Consider the following 26,703-nt stretch of genomic DNA (forward strand, 5'->3'; position numbering starts at 1 on the left):
CACTTCTGAGCTAATGGGTATATAATCATTCTACCAATATAAAAGTTGGCATTGTGACAATTTGAAAATTCTATTAAATCCAACTAGAAGAGGGTTTGCAGCTTCCCACGTAATGTCAGAAGTACTACCCTCATAATAGAGCAGGCCAATAGAAGAGTTAGTAAAGACTTAATAAAATTAAGTTTCAACTTATACGGGTTATATCATGGACCTAGTGCATAAAGCCAAATTTGTGTACTGTATAGTCAAAACACACTTTCCCAAGGTGAGTGCAGTGGCAGGTGAGATTGCCAAGATTCCCCCTGCCCCTCAGACACCCACCCCCTTTAAATTTTTTCTGGGTAAGCATGTAAAGCTGAATTCACAAAAGTTAAATGTGTTTAAATTGTGAGTTGATTGGGTTTTTTTTGAATTCTACAGTAAGAGAGGCTCTTCAGCCTGGTTGAATTTTCTGGCCACTCAAACCTGTGCCAGAAATACACAAAACATTCAGTTATGGGGTGAAAAACTGGGCAGAAACATGGAAACTGGAGTCACAAGAATTTTTAGTTGACAAAAAAATTATACATAAAATGAGAAAAATCTCATTTGAGGAAGGTGCAAGCAGCTGCTTCAACACTAGGTACACTGCAGTTCCACCATTGGAAACATTACGGCACATTTACAAATATACAAATCCAGGATTAACGAACAGGAGGCAATACTAGAAGCACTTGTACAAAAGACAAATTTCATTTCAAGAGGCAGTCAGGTCAAGTAGCTTAAACTTCACTGGATGAATGAAGAGTTCACAAGCCTTCAGTTGAGAAGCACAAGCCAGGATTCTGCCTGCCATCTGTGCACATTTCTTGCCCATTTAAAAAACCAATTGCTTCCCAAATAGAACCCTCTGGCTTTCCCCGTTGCAGGATAGGGAAAGTTGAAACTGAGGCACGAGAGGGAACGCTTGTAATAAAATCATTAAAATGCAAAGAACTAACTGATTGCTTCCAGAGACCTGCTCGAGTTCCACACTATTAAAAAGACGAATTGAGGAATGCATTTGCAAGTTTACTATCATTTTTTTTTTTGAACTAGCTATCCTAGAAGAGTGCAGGGCTGTCCCTAGCAACTGGATTCAAGGATTAGGAGAGCAGCTTTCACTTAGGTATGTGCTGTCTCCAAGTTAAAAAAAAAGCCTGCACAATAATGCCCCAGCAAGTTCTATGACAAATCTCCAAGAACTGCAAGCACTACAACATGTGAAACAGAGGCCAGGGATAGAAAGAAAAAGGAGATGGGAGGGGATATCAGTGAAGTTTAAGTTACTGAGCAATCTCACAAATACACTTTCAGAAATTCACCCCACTATACTCAGTGTCACTGTCAATTGCTGTCAAAGAAAGCATCTCCTTATCCCAGAACGCGGGTGTCCATCCTCTGTCACATATATCTTCTTCAGTCATCCCACCACTGTATCTACCATCACCAAAGCAATACAGGATATGAGGCACAGTTCAACCCAGTTGTCTGGCTACCAATCCTGATGCTGCTCAAGTTCCGTTGGGATCTGCTCTGAAGAAAGCTGGGGCTGGGGCTCAGTTCACTTGTCTCTTCTTCCTCAGCACGCTGCCTGCTGGCAATCATTTCCTTGGGCAAACTCTATTCTTGTTGACTCTGCAGAATATTCGTGGTGACTATTTTTTCATCCCCAGCACTTCCCACTTTTCCAGAAGTTGCTCTCATCAGGTGAAGCAGTATCCCCTTTTCCCCACAACCTAGCTGCTTTTGGGAAAACAGGCTTGCTTCCACTTTACATCCTCTTCACTTACAATTAAAAAGCTATGGCTTCACTAACTCAAATTCATTCAGCAAACCCCAGATTCTATTTCCAGGGACCGAACAGATTTGGGTCTAATGAGAATTATTTAAGACAGCAACTCCACTAAGCATGCAGCAAAAGCTACGAGCTTCCACTGGCCATGCATGGAGGGCTCTATTTTATTAATTCCTCTATGCTTTGCTATGTTTACTGCTCCTTTTGTAAACCAAAGTGGTGGATGCGGCATAGAACTCCCTTAAGACAGAAAGTTTAAATCACCATTATGTATGTACAAATGCCATTCTGACCCCCAATAGCGCAGGATACAACATAACGTGTGCCATATAAAAATGACCGAGTGCACACTGGTCTCCGCCAGCCTTTGGCCTATGGACAGATGGAATTCAGTTTCCTTCCTTGCTCTCTCCTGCCTCCTGCAGCTGAAGTAATGCAATAGCAGTGTCACAAAGTAACAGCTGAACAACAGGGTAACAGATTCATTGCACTGCGGCATCTTCTTAAAAAATAAAGACATGCTTCTCCAACAGTATTTGTTATGATAGGGACTGCTCCCTAGATGGCTGGCAGGTCCCCACAAAGTCAGAGGCTGCCTTTGCTCCAAGCATCACATCCAGCACACAGTGCCATGGCAACTATGGCAAAAAGGGTTTGTGGGTTTCCTTAAGATTCCTAGATGAAAATGCTTACACTTAGTCATTATGGGCTACTCACAGGTTCACTAGTCTACTTCTTGGTCACCATGCAGTCTTGAAAAGGTGAATAGCTGATCTCTTGAACACCGGTGACTGGAAATATACAGCAGTATAACCCCCTTGGATTGAGTTTTAACTCTTCCCTCTTCATCAGCTGGTTTTAAACCATTGTATCTTTTAATCCCATTTTAACATCTTAAACCTGATCCTTTATTTATTATTATTATTTATTATTAGCTAGTCCTTTATGATGGCCCCTAGTTAGATCCCCTTCTCAAGAGTGTTGCAGTTTAAGATTGCTCCCCTTTCTCAGCCCAGGTCCGAGTCCCACCCCACCCCATTCCATCAATGATGGCCTCTGAGTAGAGACCTTTTCCTTCCGCTAGTGAGATACCCTGGTTTTTGTTTAAATTGGTCACGGAGGCCCACCCTCCCCCCCAACTTTGTAAATTTCAGGAGATGGGGAGTGAAGTCATTTTATGTCCCACAATGCTCTTCCCGTCCTCCCTAACCCCCCATTAACAGGGATTTGTAACACTGGGTTGTGGACGAGTTCCCAGTATTCCTCCCAGCGCACACAGGAACCTGAGAAAAAAAGACAGCCAGTATTAAATAAAAGTAACCAGCAGAGCACATTAGACCCTGACTCCCCCTTTCACAGCATGTTGCTCATGCTATCTACTAGTATGTCTGCAGGATGCACAGCCACAACTAACTTGGGCAGACTGATTGCTGCACTGGCAAATTGGGGTAAAAGCCGGAGTAGGGTGGACTTTGAACTCTTCCGCTACATTAATTCATAAGCAAATATCAATACGGAAGGCCGGAACCTCAAATATCAGAATAAGAGGAATTGTGGCTGGGGAATGTGGGCTTTCCTGCACTGCCATCTCCTGACACATCCCACAAGGGTAGTAGATTGCTTCCTATATGGGATATTTGATCTCCACATTCACATTCTCAAGAGCCTCTGCTCAATATCACTGAAACACAGATTCTGCATCACGGAGAGGACAACTGAGTACAAGCTGGCCTACATCTTTCCATCTCAATTAGCTCCAACATTCAATTCATTCTTCCTACTTTGGTCACTCCATTCCCTTCTTGGGGCTTTTCTCCCTCTCCTATCTCACCGAATATGGGACTTACCGAGTACGGTTTCACTGTTTGCCTAGACCCCATAGAACGCAGCTAACCTCTCCTTCAGCAGTGGAGGAAACTGCTCTGAAAACTGCTGCCAGTTCTCCTCCCCAACTTGATCTTTGAAGCCATGAAGAATCTGAGAAAGAAGAAGAGATCATCACAAGTGGAAAATAGCTATCACACTCTGTCCCCCAACTCTAGCCTCCCATGGGCTCAGAGAGAACTAGGAGACCTGGTATTTACACTCTGTGTCAAGAGTGGGAAACTTGTTAACCTTGCTTAAAACCTTAACTGAAACATACACAAGTGGCCCCAAGTTTGTTTTGCAGAGCTCAACTGGATTTAGCAGTTGCATATCAAGTGTATACACACAGGAACTCCAATCTGTAGTTATGAGACATGAGAGGAAGGCTAGAACCCAGAAGTGGAAATATCAGGAAAATAATTTTTGGCTAAATGGTAGAAGGAACTTCCTGCGGGAAGAGTTGTTTGGCAGTGGAAACAAACTGCCTTAGGAAAGTGCAGGGAAGAGGGTTCTCCTTTGTTCGAGGTATTTAAGAACTCTGGATGACCATCTCTCAAGAATGCTGTAGTTGCATCCTCCACAGGACTGGAACAGAGGATCTTCTCAGTCTGTGATTATAATCCCACTTTATGATTGATTCACTTGATAATAAATGGAATCTGCACCCTGTATCTGCTGCCAAGCTATGGTTTGGCATTATGTCCGAACTCAGGCTTATTTGTCTCTGACCCCAAGTCTGGATATAACATTAAGTTAAATCATGGCTAGTCCTAGGTAACGTTGTAGCAGCAGTACTGGGGGGAGGAGTACTGCAGCCACAATCTTTGCTCCAGGAACCCACATGTTTGCAGTAAGCCGTGGTGTGGCCTGGTGTTACAAAGTAGCTTATTTGCAACTGAGTGATAGCCGCCACACACTTCTGAGTCCAGGGAGGGCTTGCTAAGTATCAGTATACTGCCACCACATTTCCAAGCTTTTGTCTAGTTACTGGTGCTGGGAATGCTAAAAATGAAAGCCAAGGCTTAGTATGAGTCTGCTATCAAGGCAGAAACTATTGGGTCAACTACACTGCCTACTACAAAATGTGGCTAGCGGTTTCAATAAATATTCACACACAGCAATCTGTGTCAAGGGGAAATCTAGGTGTATCCCCACCACCCAATGCCAGCATGACAAACAAACATACCTTATGAGCAAAAGCCCATTCTTTTAGTATATGGCCAAAGAAGCCTTTCTCCACTGCAGTGACATACCTTATAAAACATGTCCCTCAGATCATCCTTGGGGCTCACCCAGGAAGCAACAGCGTCACAGAAGAAAATAAAATCCTACAGAAGAATGAGAAAACTCAATACAGATCCCAGGTCACTAGAATCACTAGAGATTTCCTAGCATTCTAAACCAGCACAGGTTTTGGGAAATGTACTGCAACTCAGGGACACAAAGAAAAAGACACTAAGCAGCACACAGTACTCCAACTGCAGATGCATCAAAATAAATTGCATAATTCTGTAAGATATATGTGACTTTGGATATACTTATTTATGAAGATTGTTTACCCGCCTTTCCCATAAGGTCCCAAGGCAGGTTAGAGCAACATAAAGTAAAATCAGTAAAACAGTTATAATTATAAAGGCAGGTAAACTTTTTGCAACCAGAACACATAATATAAACTCAGCAAAAGAGGTGGGTCCCACAAAACAAAATAACTAGAACTGTCAAAGGCCAGGGTACTTTGCCCTTAAGAAGCAATTGTGCTGTTTGGGGTTCAACCATTTGCTATATATTTGTCACAGTGACCTTTCTAGTGATCAAAGGTATCCCACAAACATCTGAAAAATCTCTCAACATAATTACCTGCACAACTCCACCCGGGTTTACCCCAATCATCATACAGATGCCACGGAAGGCCGAGTCCTTCTCCTCATTATCACGTATGTTCCTGAGGGATGTACACCTAGGAGCCAAAGCAAACACTTTGCACACTGGAGAGGCAGAGAAGAGAAAAAATAGCTCCTTCCCCACAAATCCATGCAATAATGCTAAGGTAGAACAGCTGGCTTGGCTTTTTTTAATCGGGAAAAAAGTTACAAACATATGGATCAAGACTTACTGAAGATCAAGTATTAGATTAATTCTCCTGTCCAGGGTGTGCTCTTCTATTGGCCATGCTTTTTAATACCAGTATTCAATTAGAATACTCCTTTCTGGGTATTTGGGGATTCCATGTAAAGTCAGATCAATAGCTGGGATAAGGCTGCAAATCCCTCTCCCAACTGAAGGTGGCAGAAAGTTGAACATATTTAAATGTGACTAATTACATTTTAGTAATTTCCCACAGAAGAAAAAAGTGTGCTCCACGTGTGTTTTGCATTCTCAGAAATACCGATGGATGACTACTGTGCAACTAGAGTGTGAAGATGGTGTCATCCAAAGAGTTGCTACGTAGTGGCAGGAGGGGAAAAGAGACAAGAGAGGTGAGCAGGATGTACAAGGAGAGTTCTGCAGCTTGTCACTGGACAGCATCGCAGGGAATATCTAGCAGTTGTCCAATATCCTTGGCACGAGTACAATACTAATAGATGCACTATCTGTATCACTCTCTTTGTATTGTATATATTGTCTAAATAGTTTGTACTGCACAGTGTGGATTTCTACTTGAACAGGACTTAACCTTCCTGCCATCCACCCTGCAGCCCCCTGTACACAAAATCTGCTTTCAAGGGATGGGGGACCCTCCAGAGATTTGGGAGGTGCACAACTGGCTACAGGGTGTAAAAAATAAAGTTAAAGTCTCAATTCACCGCCAGAAGTACACTCATGCAATACTGGATCCCAACCGGCGCTCAGAAAAATGGAGATATCCCTCTAAAAGAAACACAAACTTGATGGATGATGTACCGATTGAGACAAATATGAGCTGGACAAAAACTGATTGAGCAAAATGCCTCTGAATTCACATCAACTTGTTCCAGAATGAAGCTGCCAGATTGAGAGGGTGGCCCCTGTGGATTTCACCCCCTGCAAAGTGAGGCCAAAAAGCCACACCTCCTGTCTGAGTATAAACACTAACCAAGGTCTGATAAACTGCTGCAGCATCGGTGCCACCTCCTGAGGGCAGACGTAACCCAAGCGTCCAATCGTGATGGCTAGAAAGGGGAGAGAAACAAGCCTGTCACAACTGCTCAAAGCAGCAGCCTTGTCTGTTCTGTAGCATCATGAGTTTGGAAGGTGGGATTTATACGGGGGCACATGGCATCACAGGACCTAGACCATAATAAGTGCATAGTGCAGTTGTAAAAAGTATTAGGGGGGAAATATGGTGTTCAAGAGCCATTTGCAAATGCTGTGTGCAGAAAGGGCCAGAAGATACTTCTAGAAAAGGAAATTAGCTCTTTGATATAGGATCATGTCCCCCATGGGACTCTCAGCAGGCAACTGAAACAAGAAAACTTCTTAGAATTAGTGCAGTGTTAGTGGAGGAATAGTCACAGAACTCCAAGATTTAATTGGATTTTTCCACGACTGGTCATGTGCTCCAGCATAAAAAAGTCAGATCCCATTTCCAAAGCAGATGAGTGAAAAGGTACATACAAACCCTTTATCACCAGTTTGACAATAAGCACAAGAGTACCAAAAGGAAATGCAATTAAGACAGAATTAGGAGTCCACCCTCACCTGTGTTCTCTAGAAGTGTTTTTGGGGTGTTTGGCCTGTTGATTATCTCCACAAGGTTATTCAGGACCATTTGAACATATGGTTGCATTTCAGCCCCTGGTAAGGAGAAATGGTCAGCTGAGTCATACATAGCTCGAAGAATCAGGTTATCAACCTTGAATTGCTACACAATACCCAGCTCCATTTGACATACAGGAGGAAATCGCATGCTTCCAGATGGCCCAAAATTAGAGATAGACACAGTATTGTAGCTGTAACTCGAGACTCTCATGAGCTATCCATAATGTAGGGCCAAGGACCTTATTATGTCAATAGTAGAAACGAATTTAGTTACACTTTGCTGAAACTCAGGAACTTCTGCTGTTACACCGCTAACATGTAGGAAAATAAGTCAACTTAACAGCCAAACACCTACCCATCCTAAGAGTCGGAAGTTGCATTTTCCTCCTATAAGGAGCTAGAAGAGGGTACCACTGCTGAACGGCATGGCAGTACAAAGCTAGCTGCTTAAAGTTACTGTGGGTTCCTGGTACACTTACCCATCTGCATGCAGATCTCTCCAATAGCCCAGGTGGCATTATTGCAAACAGAAATGAATTCTGGATTCAGGTTGGTCCCTAGGATGGGCATGAATTCAGCTGAAGAGAAGAGACGAGACATGTATTGGTTTAACTGAAGTATTTATAGCATTCCCTACACTACAGTGGTACCTTGTGTTACATACTTAATCTGTTCCGGAGGTCCATTCGTAACAGGAAACCGCTCGTAACATGAGGCGCGCTTTCTTGGTGCCTCCTGCTGCTGCTGCGCCACTGGAGCGCAACTTCCGCTTGCATCCAGGGGCAAAGGTTGCAACAAGAGGCATCTACTTCCGGGTTAGCGGAGCGCGTAACCCGCAGCATTTGTGAGGGGGACAGTACGTAACATGAGGTACCACTGTATTTTGATCTAAGTACAAGATACACAGAAATCCAACCAAAAGCAAACAACTACATTATCAGAATAGGGCAGATAAAACACTAGCAATTTAGTCAGCACTGACTAGCACCAAGGCAAAGGTGAGGTCCTTAGTCCTCCAAACCAGTTTCCAAACAAGATCAATGCTCTAACTCAGGTTTGTGTGACAGCCCCAGTTTTGGCCTTTGGCACAGCTAAAATGACATTGTTTTATTTATTTGAATAATGCATAAATCACCCATTCAAAAATATCAAGGGGGACGCACAAAATAAATGGAAGACAATACACAAAATATAAAGTTAAAACAACTGCCATAGCACTATGCTGCATTCTTCCCTAACTCTGCCCAACTTCCAGGGTGCGTTGCACTTTTAAAAAAAATAAATCGATTTTATTGGTTTTCTATTAATCCAAAATATACAAGGACAGTTATATAACATTTTGTTGCACGTAAACAGAAAATAAAATTTAAATGCACTGCAGTCATATTGGACAAGAGGGAATATGTTTTCACCCAGAAACATCTGAGAAAATAATGTACCCATAGCCCTTAGCTGCAAGGTGCTGTATAAGAATACGGAGTCTTGAATCTATGCTGCATTCAAAACCAAAATGAGAAAGGGTACATGTCCACAGTATTTAGACTCTGATCCATCAATTTTCTGCACTCATATATTGGCAATACCTGAATCTGCATTAGATGTAGAAGCCAGGGGGCTCCTTGCACACATCCTGTCATAGACACTAGCTTTTGACTAAGTAGTCTTGTAAGTTGCACTCATTCCCTATCCAGAGCTAACAGTGACAGTACTGAAACAATTTTAAAAGTAGGGAAACGTTCAGTGTTAACTATCATTGTCAACATAGCAGCAATAAATCTAGGAGGGTGAAGAAAAAGAACCTGTTCTCTCTGAAAGGAGCTCAAAATGAAAAGTACCCTTGAAGAGAGTTCTAAAACTTTAAGCACTGGTCTTTTTCTAAATAAAGCACACGGCTACTATAGCACCTCTGGATATTTTTCCTTCTTAGTTCTGGTAGCAAATTTCTGGCTATAATCATACCATTGGATCATCTGGCCCTGAATTGTCTCTGTGGCTTAGGACCACTTACTGATTTCTCTCTCTCACTCTTTGTATTTCATCTAGTGCTTCTATGTACCTTTTGAGATGGCAAAAAGAGGGGAGGTTCAGTTCTTGTGACCTATGGAAGGTGGAGCTCACCTTAGGAATGTAGGACAGATCTATTCTGAGGTTTACTTTGTCTTTCTGAAAAATGCAGAGATTGCCCTGAACTGACAAGGTACTTAAATCTGTCACCTTTCTGACTAATGTGAAGCAGCTACTTTGAACATAAGCAATCATATGGGAACAGAGGCCAGGGGTTTGAGTAGTCAAGGTGGAGAGAGTCTTATGACGATTCCCTAAGAAAACACTAAAAGGGGATTGACAAAAAAGATGGAAGCAATCAGCAAGCACAGAGGACAGAGAAGGAGAAAGAATGTCTGTCTGGACTGGCAGTTAAAACAAGATGCCAAGACAGGAAGGAAGAGGATTCAAAGTAATCAATGAGGTTTCCTGAGTGGGCTGCAAGACAGACTTAAACCCAGCAGCGTCTGTGTGGCTAATCTGCCAGGAAAATACCTGCTGGTTAATCTTTTTCTTTGTTTTGTGCACCAATGATTAAAACTGGGACTTTCTGCATGTAAAGCATGAGCTCTACAACTTAGCTATGCCCCCTCTAAACTACTACGCAAGGCCCTAACAGCATTATGGCAAAACCCTGTTTTTCATAAAAGAAAACCAAGGCAGATATGTTTCTTCCTCCAGATACAAGATATACCAAAATCTGTTACCACTTGAGAGCTATTATAACTGCTAGCAGCTATTTCGGTCCCTCTCAGATCTTGGGATTAAAAACAGTGCTAACACAAAGATCACTACTATCATGCCAAGAAACATAACATCACACAACAAGAACTCAACAGGTACCTACCAATGCATGGCTTGACATGCATGAAACAGGCTTTGGTAAGGTCTCCTAGGAGTGCAAATGAGCTCTGCCGAACCTCTGGCATTGTGTCCTACAGGGAGAGCAAGTAAGTTTAGAAGGGACATTGTTGTGTGTACCATCTAGACTGCAGTGTAGGGCTGGGCGATGTTGGGTTTTCAACATCGCAGAGTATCACCAGCCAAACATGGTTTGGTGATATACCGCAATGTTGAAAAAAGCTGCATTGGCCTCAACCAGCGAGATGCTGGGTGAAACTGCCCCAGCTCTCATCGTGGGAGCCGAGTCACTTTCACCCCAGCGCCTCATGGGCTGTGGCCAATACAGCTGGCTCCAGCCTGCTGCTCAGCCAGGGGGTGGAAAGGCTCCTGTCCCCAGCGGAGCCAGCCCCAAGTCCCCTGCTACTTGTGCTGGAGCAGCCCTAAGGACCTTGGGGCTCCTTGGCCAAGCTCCTTCTGCCTTCGCTGGCATGGGGGCGGGGGGGCGAGCTATCTTGCCCGCTTCCTCCCCACTCTCCGAAGATGGGCCAAGTGGCAGTAGTCAAGCACATGGAACCTATCAGGTTCTGTGTGTTTGACTGTCCTCGCCCGTGCAGGTGCACTGTCTCTTTCCTCTGGTGGGGGGGTCATTCACCACAGGAGGAATGATGCAGCTCACCCTCCCGGGTGGTCTGCAAGGCACAGGGTACAAAGCCACCCTATTCGTGCCTTGCAGAGAGGGGCTGCTGGTGAGCGTTGGGCCCGCCAGCAGCATCAAAGAGTCCCTAAACTGCCTGGCTGCCTTCCACCGGGAGGGTGGGCTCTGTCTTTCTGGGAGTAAAGGCACAGCACACCCTCTTGGAGAAGGCAGTCAGGTGGGGTTGGGGATCTCTCAGCTGGGAAGGGCGGACTTTGCGCTTCCCAGCTGAGCAGCCCTGCTCCCACTCCTACTTGCGTGCAAACAGGAGCGGGGTTGGGGGGTCTCTCAACTGGGGAGGGGGAGCACTTTAATGGAGCCCTCATCCCACCCCTGGCTCATGTGAGCCTGTGGCCGGTCAGGGGCTCTGTAAAACTGCTTGGCTGAGGCGAGGGCAGCAGTGTGCTCCTCAGCCAAGGAGTTTAAAGAAGCGGAGGAAGGAGCAAGCTGTATCGGCACCTCGCAGGTTCAGCTTGATTTGGCCCGGGCAGAGTGCAATGGCACTTTCACCAGTGGTATATTGCTGGTGAAACCGTTGCCACTTGTGTCCCTCTGCCTCCAGCTCCCAGCCAGTTTGTTTCTCCCTCAGCGTGCTGGCCGCTGGAAGCAAAGGGACTCAAGAGCGGTGACAGTTTCACCAGCAATATACCACTGAGTGAAGCTGTCATTGTGGTCTGTCCCCACATATATCAATATATATCACCCAGGCCTCTCTCCCAGGCAGTGTATCTCAGTCTGACATAATGGTGGGTGCTCACTTGTAAGTGATAGAGGGAAAACAAAGTAGATGTGCAAGATCCAGGATACGAGATTAAATTTGGATGCAAACTTATTTATTCACTAATCATTACTTTTTCTGGGTCTGCACTCAACAGGTCTCTCATAAAAGACAGTGATAAACTCTCCTTCCCTGTTAAAATTATTACGAAGGAGCCTTGTGCAGATGGAAGGAATTTGGCTGTTAATAGGCACAGACCCTCTCAGAAATACCAGAACAGGACTATCCATTGCTGGTTCTGTCTAGTTCTGCTTCCCGGGATAGTAGGAGGCTCTTAAGTCAGGGAAACCTTACAACTGATGCTTTCTCCCCAACTCTTCATACAACTCGCAATGCATTAACAACCTAGTCCAACATCCTTTTGAAAGGCAGACACTCTGGGACACTTGCCCCCTGCTTGTTTCTTTTTTTAACCTTTGGATTCACCCAATTATTCTTGCAGCTTCTGCTACAATTATTTCTAAATTATTTTCCCCACTTAGTTTCTCACCATCTATCCAGTCCCCTATCATATTCAATAATTTACTCAGCCTATAATTCTCAAATATAGAACAGCACATGATGTAGAACACATCACCCACACCACCCTCAAAACCTGATTTCTTCCCATTGACATAGAGGCATTGATGATACAGTGCTTCTGTCTGCTAATTCTCATCTTATTGTTTTCTAGCATTGACTTCTCTAACTTACTTGTAAAGTAAGCTTTATTAACATTAGTCTAAATTTTGGAAAACAAATGGTGAGCCTAATCTCAAGTACCTCTGAATTCAAGTTCTTGGCTGGGGCTGAGAAATCCCAGGGTCCCAGAAGCTATGAACTGGCCTAAAGCAGTCATTACACATTGAACGCAGGACTCTCTCTCACCCACCTGCATGCACTGGAACAGGAGAGTCATGATATTGCTCCGGGCCACAAGCTGCTCCACGTGACACCCCAGACCTTCAGCCAATCCACTCAGCAAGTCAAGAGCAACGATCATGAAATCTTTATCAGGAGCCTCGTATTGGTCTGGGTGTTGACTATACATCTACGAATTTGAGAACAGAGAACCATTTACCTCAAAGAAAACACAAAAGCCTCAACAAGGCCCTGGCAAGCTTCACTGAGCAACAGTTTGAACAGGAACACTTGTGCTGTTAAAGAACAGGGTAAGTTTCAGTTGCCTAGTCGATGGTTAATGCTAGCTTTTGTTACTGCCAGTTATGGTTAATCTGCCCACATGTGATCCTCCTCTGATCAACAGGGACTCAGTTTTCCAACACTTAAGTATTATATACAGCATACTTTTTTTTAAAAAAACCAAAACCAAGAAACAACAGCCTATCCTACCATGGCTTGGGCAAGGGTCTTCTGCACAAGTGTCACACAGCGCTGGTAGACAGGTTCACAGTATGGGAGGAAGCCACTTTGGAGTGCAGTTGCTACAGATGACAAACACTGTAGAAATAACAGATAGCAACTCAAAAGACATGCATGGAGGACCACCTGGCATGCACATTGTCTTGCCCTTATTATCACTGAAACCATTTAACACAAAACCACTTAGCTCAGTCATGAAAGGGACAAGAAACAACTTGCCCCTTTCATGTGTTTATTTCAAGCAGCTAGAATTGTGCATTAAGGACAAGGAGCCTGCCCGGGAACCAAAATGTCTATATTTCTCAACATGCAACAGTACATTTTTTGCTGATTTCCAATACACTATATTAAATACATTTCTTGCTAGACAGAGGGGGTGGGGAAACCATTGCCTTTGAGCAGCATGGCCATTATGCACAATAGAGCTTAGTTCTTTCAACTGAAGCATTAGAGCCCACCAAAGTTAATGGCTGGTCACTTACTTCTAAGAGAGGGAAAAGATCTTTGTCCTCATCCTTTAGCTCATTCCACTTCTGTATCAGCGGTGGCATCAGTTTTTGGATATATTCCTGGGTAAGAGAAGATCAGTTATGACCAGTTATGATCATGCTGCAGTCCCAGCCACTGCCAGTATCATAAAGTGAGCCCAGAATCCTTCAGAACTGAAAAACACTCAACATGTAACTTCAGGATTCGAATGTCTTGTATTTTCATTGGTCATCACTGTTTCTGGGCTCAGTGTGCAGATACTGTCAGACCAAGACTACTACTATAATTCCATAGAACCAGACTTCTAAGTGTTTCCCAACCACTCTGACCAGGGTATTATTTCAGAGAAAAATAATTTTGTCTGGAGAAGCAGACATAACTAGCAGCATTTATATCAAATAAGAAAAAGTAGAAACAGCATCAGTAGGAAAAACAACATGCTTGACAAGTAAGACTATTAAGTATGTGTGCTTGACGTTTCTTTGCCTTTTAAGAATAATTATTTGTGGAGATGCAGCACAAGACTACTATTTTACCTCACTGGCATTTGCAGACTTACAGTTGCATAATAGCAAAGGAACTCGTAACCACTTCCACCTGCATGACACTAAAGTAACTTTTTGTAGTGCCACAGCATAATAGAAATCAGTGCTGCACCTTATTTTAAGTTAAGGCTCACACCACAACACTACTTTATTCTGTAGTCAATAATACAAAGTAGAAAAAATGGGAAATCTGTCTCGTAACAGTTCCAACAAGTAGCAGTTCTCCCTAATCATATATGGAACTACGATGCTGCCTTGTATGAAGTCAAACCACTGGGTTCACCTAACCAAATACTGTCTGCTCTTCCCAAGACCCCAGAGAGCTACCAACTTTGTTTTAATTGGCCTCGCCACCAGAGATCCTTTAATTTGAGATTTCCAAGATTGAGTGTGGGATTGTCTGCATAGAAAGAATGCTCTTCTGCTGAGCTGTATTCCTGACTTTCCTCCAAGGGGCAAAAGGCAGCCTATATGGTTCCTCCCTCTCCATTTTATTTTCACAAAAACTCTCAAAGAGTGGCCAGGTTCACCCAGTGAGCTTTGTGGCTGAGTGAGGATATGAACCCTAGTCCCTCACTTTATCAACTACAGCACACTGTCCTTTCATTATGCTCTTCCTGTCAGTAGTAATTTTAATTTATAAAATGACCCAATTTATATACTGATTGATTGTAAAAACAAACAAACTTTAAATATAAAGTAGCATACACACAGCCTCAATAACAATGAAATAAACATTTCTGGGCTTCCCTTCTCTAGACCTTTCATCTGCAATATCTTAGCACCAAGGAAACAGGTTTGACAGTCAATTAGATTCTTTTACTATCTCTTGGAATAGGAGACCTTTTTTGCTTCAGGTCTCTGAATGTACCACCAATCAAGGTTTATCAAGGAGGGGGATTAATGTGGTGTACATGTAGTTAAACTACAGTGGGTTTTGTTCATCACACTAATGAAGGAAAAACATTCACGTATTTGGACTGCCCTGCATTCAATAATTAGTTTATGCTGACAGTATTTCACCCCAATGAGAAGAGGCAAGAGGACACAACCAGCCATGGTGATTAAATGCTAGCAGTTTTCACTGTTAATGCCAAAAAGAAGAATGCACATACCGGCTGGTTGAGGTGGTGCCCAACAGAATCAGCCAAGGTGCCAATCGCATCATACAGGATCAGTAGGTTCTTGTGCTGGTATTTCCCAAATGCAAAAACCAAAGTATCCAGAATGAAGCTGAGGTATGGGACCAGCTCTGTGCAGGCCTCTTCTTCAAGGGTGGCAAATGCACTAAAATTAAGGTTACAAGAAAAAAAAAGTGGTGGGCATGACCAAAGTGAAAGCAGCACCAGAAGCTGGAAAGATTGAAATACACAGATGCCTGGATAATTTCTATCCTGGCCTGGGCACTTAAGAGATCAGTTTCACTGCACAAGAATCAACTATAACCCTATGCCACTCTTTGATCTGAAGTATAAGGGAATTTCTCTGGGTCAGACAGTACGAATATATGAACTATCACAGCAGAGCTCAAATTTCAAGTTCTTCATCACATCCAGAGAAAATCTGAAGGGTGCAAGAGAAACGATGAATCTAAGAAGAGTAGATCTGTGGCTCAGAGATACTCTAGAATCTAGTCTGGTTCTAAGTTAGGAATAAGGCCAGGCCTCAAGATGTGTATCAATTTTAAGGTACTCTTTAATTTTTGCACATTATACCTGATCTAGATAGTCATAGCTTCTGTGTTTGGTTTTGCCCAACTCAAATGCTTAACCATAACGGACCAAGACTCTGCGAAAGCATCCTGGGAAACACTTCTACATTCAAACAGAAATGGCTATAGATTGCAAGGAACCATCAGAAAAGAAGTATATTCAGGCCCTTTGAGCTTACACTGTTTTGATAAACACACTTGTTGAAATGTGCATCAAGTGAAGTGATGCCATGAATGGGTTACCTGCAAGCAGCCTCCTGTACTCTCTTGTTGCTGTCAAGAATCCGCTTGAGCAGCTCTGTCATCAGAGGCTTGAGATACATGTCTGGGGGTTGGCTCACAACCCAGTGGGCATAACGGCTCAGGGTCCAGCAGGCAATGGAGCGCACTAGGGCCTTCTTGTCAGAGAGACATTGGATCAAGTGGGGAATCAATTCAGGGAGGTAGGGAACCATGCCCTGCATGCAGCCTAGAAATGCAAGAAAATACGTTCAGCATACTTTTTAGGCATATCAGAGGGCTGCCAAATTCTTGTTCACATGAAGTTGCTGCCAATGCCTTCCCCTTTTTGCAAATGCAAACCCCTAGTTTAAGTGATACAATTATAGAACTCACCTTCAGCAATGGCCCCTAGAACGAGGATTCCGGACTCCTTGATGACCCACTCGGGGTGGAAGAGTAGCCCCTTGAGCAGCGGGAGCAGGTGTGGGAGGAGCTCATCTCTAAAGACATTGGCCAAGACATCAAGGGCAGCAGCAGAGCATTTTCCTGTAGGAGACATGGGGCTATGTGGTAGAATCTGCACAGAGCACCAGTGGGAAAGCTTTGGTCCATGAGCCAAATTAGGCCCATAAGGTCTCCCAATTTGTGCCTTATTGTTCCTTTGCATTCCTGAACTTGCGCTGTTTATGTTTGGGGCTGAATATGAGCCTCACTGCTTTGGGGCACAACTGGCTCCACTCAGGAGCTGCCAGCTGGATTTCATTCCTCCTTATGCCTCAGATGGTCATAAGGCAGAGGTGACTGACAAATCTGGTGTGTGGAGCCTTGGCTGCTATTTGATCCCACTCTCCAGCATAAAGTGACTCCCTATGCATTGCACAGAGTAAGCTCTGTGGGAACCAAGAGTCTTTTAGGGAAGAGACAAGCAGGAAAAAAGCACTTGCTTTAGGATAAACATGCAAGGCAGAAAGTATCTTTTAGGGGTAAGAAAACCCCAAGCTGTGCAATTCCAGCAACTCTATTAAACAAGAACTATCTTTTTAACAAGAAATAAAATTGGGCCATTGAATAAGCTCCTTCGGTGTGTATCTTCTTCCCACATAAGAGTCTAAAGAATCAGGCCAATGGCCCATCTTGTCCAACAGCCTGTTCCCACAGTGGCCAACCAGATGCTTGAGGACAGTCTACAAGCAGGACATAAGCACAACACTTTGCCCACCTGCGATTCTCAGCAATTGGTATTCAGAGGCATTTGCCCCATACCATCCCAAATGAAAAGAAATGGTATCTAGTCAGTTATGTGCCCAGTGCTCCATTCTACTAGCTCCTGGCATCCTCATAGTTGACACTTTCCCATCTCAAAAGCACTGCACAACTCTTCCCCTACTCACTCAGATTCCAGTCAGATAGCGTGTCATCGTCGTCATCCTCATCCTCTCCATCTTCATCATCCTGTAGCCGTTCCTCCTCATGCTGCAGGGTAACCGTGCGTGATTTGTGGAAACGAGGCTTGATATCCTGCTCACTGTCAGGGATGGCTTCATCCTCTTCCACATCACCCTGAAATTGAGTAGGGGGAGCACATGGAAGCCCATTTAATACTGAGTCTCGTCTGCCAGGGAAATGAGCTCTTGCAAAACAGTACAATATTTCTTGTTCTTGGTGGGATAGTTACTTAATGCCAAAATAAACCCTGGCAAAGAATGATAACCCTCCAGTCCTCTTGGGACTCTTCACATCATGCATCCATGGATCAGACAGGACGAATACAACAACCCATCACAGTTGTCAGGCTGAAGGTTATGCATCATTTCCAAGAATGCATATGCTTGGCCACTGACTTGGGAGGGTGCAAGCATGTATGAATTTCAATTGAAAAGTTAGACTTATACCAAATGGGGCAAAACATAGTTAAAGTCACCAGGGGGGTTTTGCAGCCAAGAAACGCAGAAAAAGTGTTTTAACTCAGCTGATCAAGCCCATAACCCTAGTCTGTAATCTTAGGAAGAACTTTTCTTATAAAGACATGGTTATTCAGTCAGCATATAGGTGCGGCTCATGATGGAACTTGCAGGAGTTCCAGTGAAAGCCCCCAGCACCACAGACCCAGCTTCAGTAGAACAGAACTAGTACATTTAAAATGCCAACTACATAAGAAGGGGATCGGTAGTCACTCGGTATGCTCAATTTTAGGAATACGACAAGGAATAATTTACAGCCTTATGGAATGAGGCTCCTCAACTATCAGAACTGAAAGGGCAAAGTTTCATTGTTGCGGAAGATTTGCCAACCATACTGCCATGCACTGTGCCTGTAAGGATGGTCAGCAGCAAGAGTGGGGTAAGGATGAATGAGATTCTAGATGTTACAACACAGAATCCTTTTCATTTGTTATGCTCAGTAAACAAGTTGCGACAGAGGAATGTAAAACCCAGAAGAAGGTGGAAATACATATTGTATTAAATCCTAAATTGGAAACAATACCTTTAACAATATGATGTCAATTTCAGAATACTTCATTCCATTCACCAAAATTGGAATCAATCTGTTAAGGAGAAGGAGTAGAAAAAGTGATTCACCAAGTGGGTCCTGGGGCAAGAATGACATAAGACCACAGTAGGTGCTGAAGTTAATCATTGCCAAATAAGAGCAGTAATGTCTTTGTGCACATGGGGGGGGGGGATTTCAGTAGCTACTGACTGTTCAGATAATGCCCCCTACAATGCAGATTTCCTTGCAGCAAGCAAGCGTTTACACACTGCTTAGTGTAAGTGCCACTACTGCCAGACAGAAAAGCCCAACAGTAATTTATATAATCCATGCAATCCCACGCTCACAAGGTTGTGGCTAGCACAAAATGCTATTCTCTGCTGCCAAGTTGGAAAGAGAAACAGGTACTCTGGGCACGCAACAAGTATGCACAGCAACTCCATAGCAGCCACCTTTCCCTTGAACTCTTCCATTTTAAAAATCCCTTTCTGTCCCAGCTCCGAATGCTCAGTCATACTGCACGTATCTGGCAATTCTCCCCAACTTTGCAGTAATGATGAACTGCAGAAAAAACAGAATTGAAGCAATGTTGAAGGGCTCCACACCTCTAACTTGGAAGAGCCCTGTACTAGATTCACTAGATAGACTATAAGCATATATGCTTAAAATATGAAAGTAAAGATAAAGCTAAGCTGAGCAAAACTAGCTTAGCAACATGCCAGCTTTTGCCTTAATTTGTTTTTGCACAAAGCTACAGCCGAAGAAACATGCAATAATACCATGTGCAGGGAGAATGGACATGCAGATGCCCAAGCCCCTTCAAATCTAGTAAGTCTAAGATATCCAGGAGTCTCACTGCCCTATTGTACATACAAATGTACACTATACATGTACAAAGGTACAATATACATAAAAATGTAATGCTGCTGTCATGCTGCATTTTGCATGGCAGCCAGCATGGTGAAAGAACATCAAGCAGGCAAGCAGCATGGGTGGCAGGTGGCCCAGGCGAGCTATTTAACAAAGTGGGGAAGGTGCTTCAGAATAGTTTGCTAAAGCATCTCCCCTTCCCTTAAAAGGGAGTGTGGCTCAGGGGATGGGTGAGGTCTAAAGGGATGGAGACTGGTCAGGTGTAAAGGAAGGAGGAATTGGATTGGTGGAGGATCAACAAAAGGATTGGTGAATGGAGCAAGCAGGGGTGGCAGCCCCTAACCATGACTTAAGTCAACCAGGAAGCAAAGTAAAACTGGGCTTCATAACATGCAACTTAGAATGCTAGTACTGCGGAGGCAAAGCTACTCACTGCACCAGGTGTGAAGAGAGCACCTCCTTGCAGATGGGTTGTTCAGCCAGGGTCAACCAGAATTCACACGCTTCCAGCGCCACATTCTCATCACTATCCTGGGTCCTCTGCAACATGTACTGGAAGGAAACAAGAGGACCAACATGTAACTTTGGCTCAGAGACAGCTACTGCCTTTGCTGCACCTGTCTCATAGAATGATGACGTTTACCATCAAAATACAGCAGCATTTTGCTGTGACATGCCAGGTCAGCGGCATCAATCAATGAAGTAAACCCGCCACCGAACAAGTGGCATAATTATGCCTACTCAGTCACATTATTGATCCACTAACATGGAATGTTAAACATGAAATCCCAAATCAGCTTCCATCACCTTCAGGCAGACTTGGTGGCACTTCTAGATATATCATTTAGAGTCCTAGTGGCTGAAACAAACAAAGGCAAGGCAGCATTTTAAGAGGACCTGCTCCGTAGAAAAAAGGCACTTACCTGGATGATACTATGCATGTGAGGGATCAGTCGATCAATCCGCACCTCTAGCAGCATCACCAATGCTCGGCAAACATTCTTTCGAACCTCAGGATCTTCATCTACTGCCAGAGCAAACAGGTGCTGCCAAGAGCAGGCAGAGTTAACATTCACACATTCAAAAGAATTTGGCTAAGAATCAAACACCATCCCCTTCAACTGGCCCAAACCAGTGCCTTCCAACACAGAGATGGTTCTTCTAGACTTGCTGCAACTTGGCCAGACAGCAGAGAAGCATTATGCTCAGGGCTCTTGTGCCAATAAATACACAAATGTGCTTATTTTGCATGTGAACTCTTAAGTTCTCTGCAAGCTTAGTATTTTTGGCAAGTGGAGGTGTGGTAACAAAATGACACACAGTTAGTAGACTATTGGTGTATATAAGAGGAACACAACTGAAAAGCATACAAAATAGAGAGCACCAACTATATGTTCTAGCCTATGAACATTTTGAGACTTTTACAGACACTGCCTGCACATTTGCAAGTGCAGAGGTAGCACAATACAACAGAAACATTGGTCTCAGGAAGCATAGCTAGGGCCATACTATGTTTGACTAGGCCTGAAGCGAAGGAGTATGTTGGTGTTAAGAACCAAATACCTTTCTCTCTGTACTGGAGCCTGTATTTCCTAAGGCTGCCTCTGGCCATGGATATGTTACTGCAGTAGAAAGAAGTCACTGAGACAGAGAAAGCTTAGGATGCAAGTGTTAAAAATCCCTATCTTCCCTTTTAAAAAAAGATCTTATTAAGAACTGGACAAAAGCTTTACGATCTGGCACTCCCTACATTTACAAAAGGAGGCAAAATGCAGATATTATGAGGACTGAGAGGAAAAACTGGTCTTAAAAAAATAAAAATGAACAAACAGTTGAGAAGATTCAAAGTCATTGTGCTAGGCTAACACAAACGGTGATCTGGGGAATTCAGGAATTTCTAGGACCATATTAGGTGTTTCCTCAAGGAGGTAGATCAACAAATTATGGATACATTTCTCTGAAAAACTGCTCAACTGCTCCTGTTAACTTTCCCTGCCACTATGCAGCTACAGGGGAGCACTTTCAGTAAATCACTTTGTTTGCATAGGGCAACAATGAGGCCAAAGGGGTCTGGCAAGGGCAATGGGTGAACTCGTGTATACCCTAGAACATTATGCAGGATCTATAAATGCACAGAGGTCAGTGGCAAACATTCAAGAATTTCTTGATAGACCAGCTAACATCAAGAGCATCCCTTACAGGTATTAAGTCCCAGAACTCTGTGCCTAATAAATAGTCAATCATGGACTGTGATGCTTCAGCTTTCAATAACCACAACTGGACAAGAGAAATCCATCTCACCTCAATGAAGGTGTCTATGTTATCCATCAAGGCCTGGGCCCTTTCCATGATGAACTGGTTAACACATGCAATGGCATGGGACCTAAAGAGACAGTAAAGACAGCTGAAACCACTTGACCAAGCAATTACTACTTACTTCCAATAAGTGAACACCAATGCATTCTGTTAGCTTAATTGCAGTTTTTTCAGGGTACCAAGGAACAGTTTTGCAGTGTAAACAAGCCAAAAATCAACATTTATGTCAATTTTAATTTCTGACTTAAAACAACATATACAACACCTCATTAAAAATCAAATGCAGAAGCCAGCAACAGAGATTGCAATAGGCATTCATGTGCCAAGGGCCTGAGCAATATATATAACTTTAGTCTGCATTTAAATGCCAACAATGCATGGGACAGATGCACTTGTCCATAGAGGTAGTTACACAATTGGTGCACTGCTATGAAAAAGGTCCTTTCACAAGTCGCCATTCCATTGGCCAGATTCACTGGTGGGACCAGCAACAGGGCTTTTCCCACAGACCTCAAATAATGGGTTGGCAGAATAGGCAACATTTTATTGCCTTTTACATTTCCATCTCTAATTGGAACTGAATTACTGGAGACATAGGACTGGTTAAGACAGATTTATCTATCTATCTGGCCAAGAATGAGCCGTGTGCCCACATGCTTCCTCCCCATCTCTCTGGAATTCAATACTCCCAGGGTTTATTAAGACAGTTTCCAATTACATCTGAACATGAAAAGTGCAGTTTAATCAATTACAAATCAGGACATGAAACCAGCATCAGATTAGGCCTTCATATTTTGGTTTACAGGCAGAGATTCAGTTATAACTGGAAACTGTGGTTTAATTAACCCTGCAAATATTCTGATGCAAGAAAGAAAGAAGGTGCAATAGAGGAAGGAGGATGTGGGCAGAAGCACTGGGTCCCAAAGTCTAATAAATCATGGCCTATTTGACACATGTCTGAACCAAGCCATTATGCTGCTTAGTCAATGATTTGTTTGTGGGGGTTTTGGTCAGTTATGTTTTATTATTACCATCTTACTCAGCTATGAGTGATCGCCAAAGAAGAAGAAGAAGAAGAAGAAGAAGAAGAAGAAGAAGAAGAAGAAGAAGAAGGTGATTACTACTATAAGGACTGCATACAAATATAAAATGTATTTACAATAACAATTACATTATATACAGTATACAGCTATCAGTGTAACAATCACACTTCCAAAAGTAAAGGATGCCACTTTACAGTAAACCTTCCTTTACATGACAATTTTGCAATTTGGCCAAGTCTGTCAAACCATTCTCTACTTCCAATGCTGCCTGCATAAGGAGGGCAACTCCACCACATGTACAATATTCAACAAGAGCACATCCTTCTCAAGTTTTGGAGCACAGAACAAGAATAAGTAGCATAGCAGCTACATACCTAATCTTGGGGCTGCAGTGCTTGAAAAACTGGAGGAACTTTGGAATCATAACATTAAGAGGGCGGTTGAGAGCATCACTGTCCAGGAGCTCAGCAGAATCTTCACAGATCTTCTGTAAGGCACCAAAAGCTCCCTAGAGAACATAGAAATAGTCGCCACCAAATATGTGAGGTTAGGAAACAGGCAAAGTGCATCTGAGCATCTAAATCCAACAATGAGAGCTAGACTTTCAATGCTCAAATTGCTCTTCTGGCATGAGCTAAACTCATTTTGAGGTCTATGCCAAAGGAAAACCATCTAAGTGACAGACTGCCAATTTGAAAGAACGTGTTGTCCTCCTACCCTCAGCCAGACTTCCTACGCAACAGTCTGATATATGCCAACTAATTGCCTAAATAGCTAAGGATGCTACAAGAGATGTAGCAATAGGATTGTTTTTAAAGAGAAAAAGCCTATCTGAAGAAAAAATGATGGTGGCAGGTTTGGCTGGGGGCTAGAATATTCCTGGAACAGGGTGGGGAACTTCAAGTTTCAATTTCAAGTTGAAAAGGAAAATGGCTTTAGATTAATAATCTCTGATCTCACCCTTAGAACACAGCTCAAAATTGCTCCCTTTTCATACACCCTACCTTATCCACCCAGATTAATTCAGGGTTCTTCCTTGGTTAATGAAAAATTGGTCCATGACACTAACAGTGGAGTAGCAGTGCTATTTGGATGCCATTGCGCACAGCAAGACAGCCAACACAGTGGCAAAACTCAATAAAACTCTTTCAAATAAAAGCCACTGAAAAAGTGCAGGTTTTCAGATCTTTCCAAAAGGTCTGCACAGTGTTAATAGTCTGGTGGAACCCAACTGGCAAAAAAATCCAAAGCTGTGGGGCTACAATGGAAAATGTCCTCTCTGTCATACTAACCAATGTAATTATTCTTGGTGTGGGGCAAACAAGAAGGGCCTCCACTGTTGAACTCAAATAGTGAGAAGGTTGGTACAGGTGTAGGCAGACTTTCAAATATATGGGATCCAAACCATTTAAGGTTTTAAAGATCACAACCAGTGTTAGAAACTCAGATATTTAAGCTAGGTGTCAAATGGCTCCTTAAACCAGGGTTAGTTGCCATTTGGGGGGTCAGACAGCTTCAAAGTTGTATTTTTCAATATCACTTTTTGGTTCCTGAAATTCATTCTGATTGTGCAGATAGAATAAAACAAATAGAATTCTACAGAACGTGTTGCTAGTGTGTAAAAACAGTCAAGATCCAAGGATCCCCAGACATGCACCTCCAGATGGTGGAAACATCAAGTGCCATCCTGGCACTTGGGCATCTTCACTCGGATGCAAGTGGCCAATAGCGAGGTACAAAACGTCCCTGACACCTGGTGAATTTCGAACACCGATCACAACCCCTTATCTAAACTTTCTAACCATCAAAATACAGAAGAACAGTTTTGTTGGCACTGTTTACCCTCTTAAGATCCTAGGCAATGGTCCCTTGAAGGATAGGTTCAGTCCTTTGGAAACAGTCTATCATGGGTTCTTCTACTATAGATGTTATCAAGGAGTTATCGAAAGCATAATTTAGCTCCTTAAGAGACAGTTTCCTAGTCGATCTTATGGACCCTTTTAAGAATCTTCTTTAAATGGTCTAATAAATCTATTACTGAACAGCTGGCAATATATCTGAATGTAATATTTCTTAGATTTGTAAAGATGGTTAGTTCTTAGCTTGTCAGTTTTAATAACGCATAATTTGTTCTACTATACTAATTTTGTACCACTTTATATTTTGTACTTCTGTTTAATGGTTGCAATCAACATAAAGGATATAACCAGCACTTTAACTGGGCTCAGAAATGCATCAGTAACCAGTACTGCTGGTACAGTAATGGTGTTTTGTGAGCCAATCGCCCAGCTCTTAGCAGAACTCAGTCAGTCACATTCTGGACCAGCTGAAGTTTCTGAATAGGCTTTAATGACATCTTCACAAAGAACATATTGCAGCAGTCCAAGCCAGATATGACTAGAGCATGAATAACTCAGCCATGGCCCAGTCTGTCCAGCTAGGGCTGCAAGCTGGCATACCAGTCTAGCTAGTAAAGCATATTCCTGGACACCACTGCCACCTGAGCTTTCCCAGCCAGGGCTAAGGCCAAGACAGTGCTCAACCTGTGCACTCAGCAATGCAACTCCATCAAGAACCAGTTGTGAATCACCTTCTGGAGAACCACCCTACCTATGGTACCTCTGTCTTAGCTGGTTTTAGCCTGAGCTTTGTTCACCCTCAGCCACCCCAGAATCACCTCCAAACACCAGTTTAGAATTTCAACAGCCTCCCTAGGATCAGAAGATGGAAATAAGAGGTAGAACTGGACATAATTTGCATACCGATGACACTGTAGCCCAAACCCCCAGATGACCTCCCCCAACAATTTCATGTAGGTGTCAAACAGAAGTAGGACAAAATGGACCCTTAAGCCAACAGCCATGGGGTACAGCAGAAGTTCTCCAAGACCACCTTCTGGAACTATACCTCCAGAAAGGATGAGAACCACCGTAAAACTGTCTCTTAAGCCTAACCCTGAGAAATGGTCCAGAAGGATACCATGGTCAACAGTACTGAAAGCTGCTGAGAGATTCAGGAGAATCAACAGAGTAGCATTCCCTTACCTGTGATTCTACAAGACTTACATCAGAGTAGACATGCATAGGATTGGGATGCAAATTACATTAGTAAGTTGTGGTACAAGATTGCTGTGCTACAGCCAGTCATGCTAAAAAAAATAAAACTGGAACACACTCTTATATAGAGCACATACTCTATAGAGTCTTTTCCCACATGAGACTCCCAAGACTGTAAATTCTAGCACAATTACTTACACAATCTTGTTGCCTGTTATCAATTATTAACCTATTGCAATTAAACTCACTTCACATGTATTGTAGTCCTCAGAGTTGAGCAGGTTGCAAAGCTGGGGCAGAAGTTCTGGCCACATCTGCAGCTCCCCTTTGGAAGCAATGGTGGTAATAAGAATACCTACCAAGAGAAAGAACAGGCTGCAGTTCAACATCACATCACATCACAAGCCCAGTTTAACTTCTTATACCCAACAACTCTCCCTTGAACTTTCAAAAGCAACAGAATTTAATACTTCTGACCCAAATCAAGGCTCTTCGAGATGCTTCTACCAGTCATCTACAGTATTTGGCCTTCAAACTGAAAGCTGCCTCTAGAATACTTTGAGCTGATCCGTGAACTGCTCTGAGGTCTCCTGCAGTAGAGTGAAAGCATTTGGCTTGCCCTCCTTACCCCATGCATGGGCAGTAGGGAAGTTGCCAGGAGTGCTGAACTCACTGACACCTATCAGTCTTAGAAAGCCAGCAACAGTTGGTATCACTAAGTAATTCAAACGTTAATTATGCATATCCTTCCCACAAGCATGTATATTTTGCTTATTTGGTTTGAGGAAGCCAAGAAACAGGGGAAAAGAGAATATTTTGCA

The 26,703-nt window shown here is 43.2% G+C and overlaps 1 protein-coding gene across 2 annotated transcripts in view; it reads right to left on the reverse strand.

Annotated features, from left to right (window-relative positions):
* Positions 1-528: 528 nt before the first annotated feature.
* Positions 529-26,703, reverse strand: part of TNPO2 (transportin 2) — a 31,249-nt gene continuing 5,074 nt past the window's right edge. For both annotated transcript variants that reach the window (XM_083481264.1, XM_083481265.1), the window contains exons 5-25: positions 26,131-26,237; positions 23,201-23,334; positions 21,769-21,850; positions 20,391-20,513; positions 19,901-20,019; positions 18,592-18,652; positions 17,499-17,667; positions 16,501-16,653; positions 16,129-16,354; positions 15,290-15,461; positions 13,623-13,709; positions 13,111-13,218; positions 12,650-12,808; positions 10,311-10,398; positions 7,900-7,998; positions 7,361-7,456; positions 6,756-6,831; positions 5,540-5,639; positions 4,936-5,010; positions 3,664-3,793; positions 529-3,099 (exon numbers count right to left, since the gene is read on the reverse strand). In XM_083481264.1, coding sequence (XP_083337390.1) covers positions 3,686-3,793; positions 4,936-5,010; positions 5,540-5,639; positions 6,756-6,831; positions 7,361-7,456; positions 7,900-7,998; positions 10,311-10,398; positions 12,650-12,808; positions 13,111-13,218; positions 13,623-13,709; positions 15,290-15,461; positions 16,129-16,354; positions 16,501-16,653; positions 17,499-17,667; positions 18,592-18,652; positions 19,901-20,019; positions 20,391-20,513; positions 21,769-21,850; positions 23,201-23,334; positions 26,131-26,237 — 2,342 coding nt within the window. In that variant the 3' untranslated portion in view covers positions 529-3,099; positions 3,664-3,685. The remainder of the gene's footprint in view (positions 3,100-3,663; positions 3,794-4,935; positions 5,011-5,539; positions 5,640-6,755; positions 6,832-7,360; positions 7,457-7,899; positions 7,999-10,310; positions 10,399-12,649; positions 12,809-13,110; positions 13,219-13,622; positions 13,710-15,289; positions 15,462-16,128; positions 16,355-16,500; positions 16,654-17,498; positions 17,668-18,591; positions 18,653-19,900; positions 20,020-20,390; positions 20,514-21,768; positions 21,851-23,200; positions 23,335-26,130; positions 26,238-26,703) is intronic.

The sequence above is a fragment of the Podarcis liolepis genome (genome assembly GCF_965112155.1).
Source record: "Podarcis liolepis genome assembly, chromosome: 2".
In the NCBI taxonomy this organism is placed as follows: domain Eukaryota; kingdom Metazoa; phylum Chordata; class Lepidosauria; order Squamata; family Lacertidae; genus Podarcis; species Podarcis liolepis.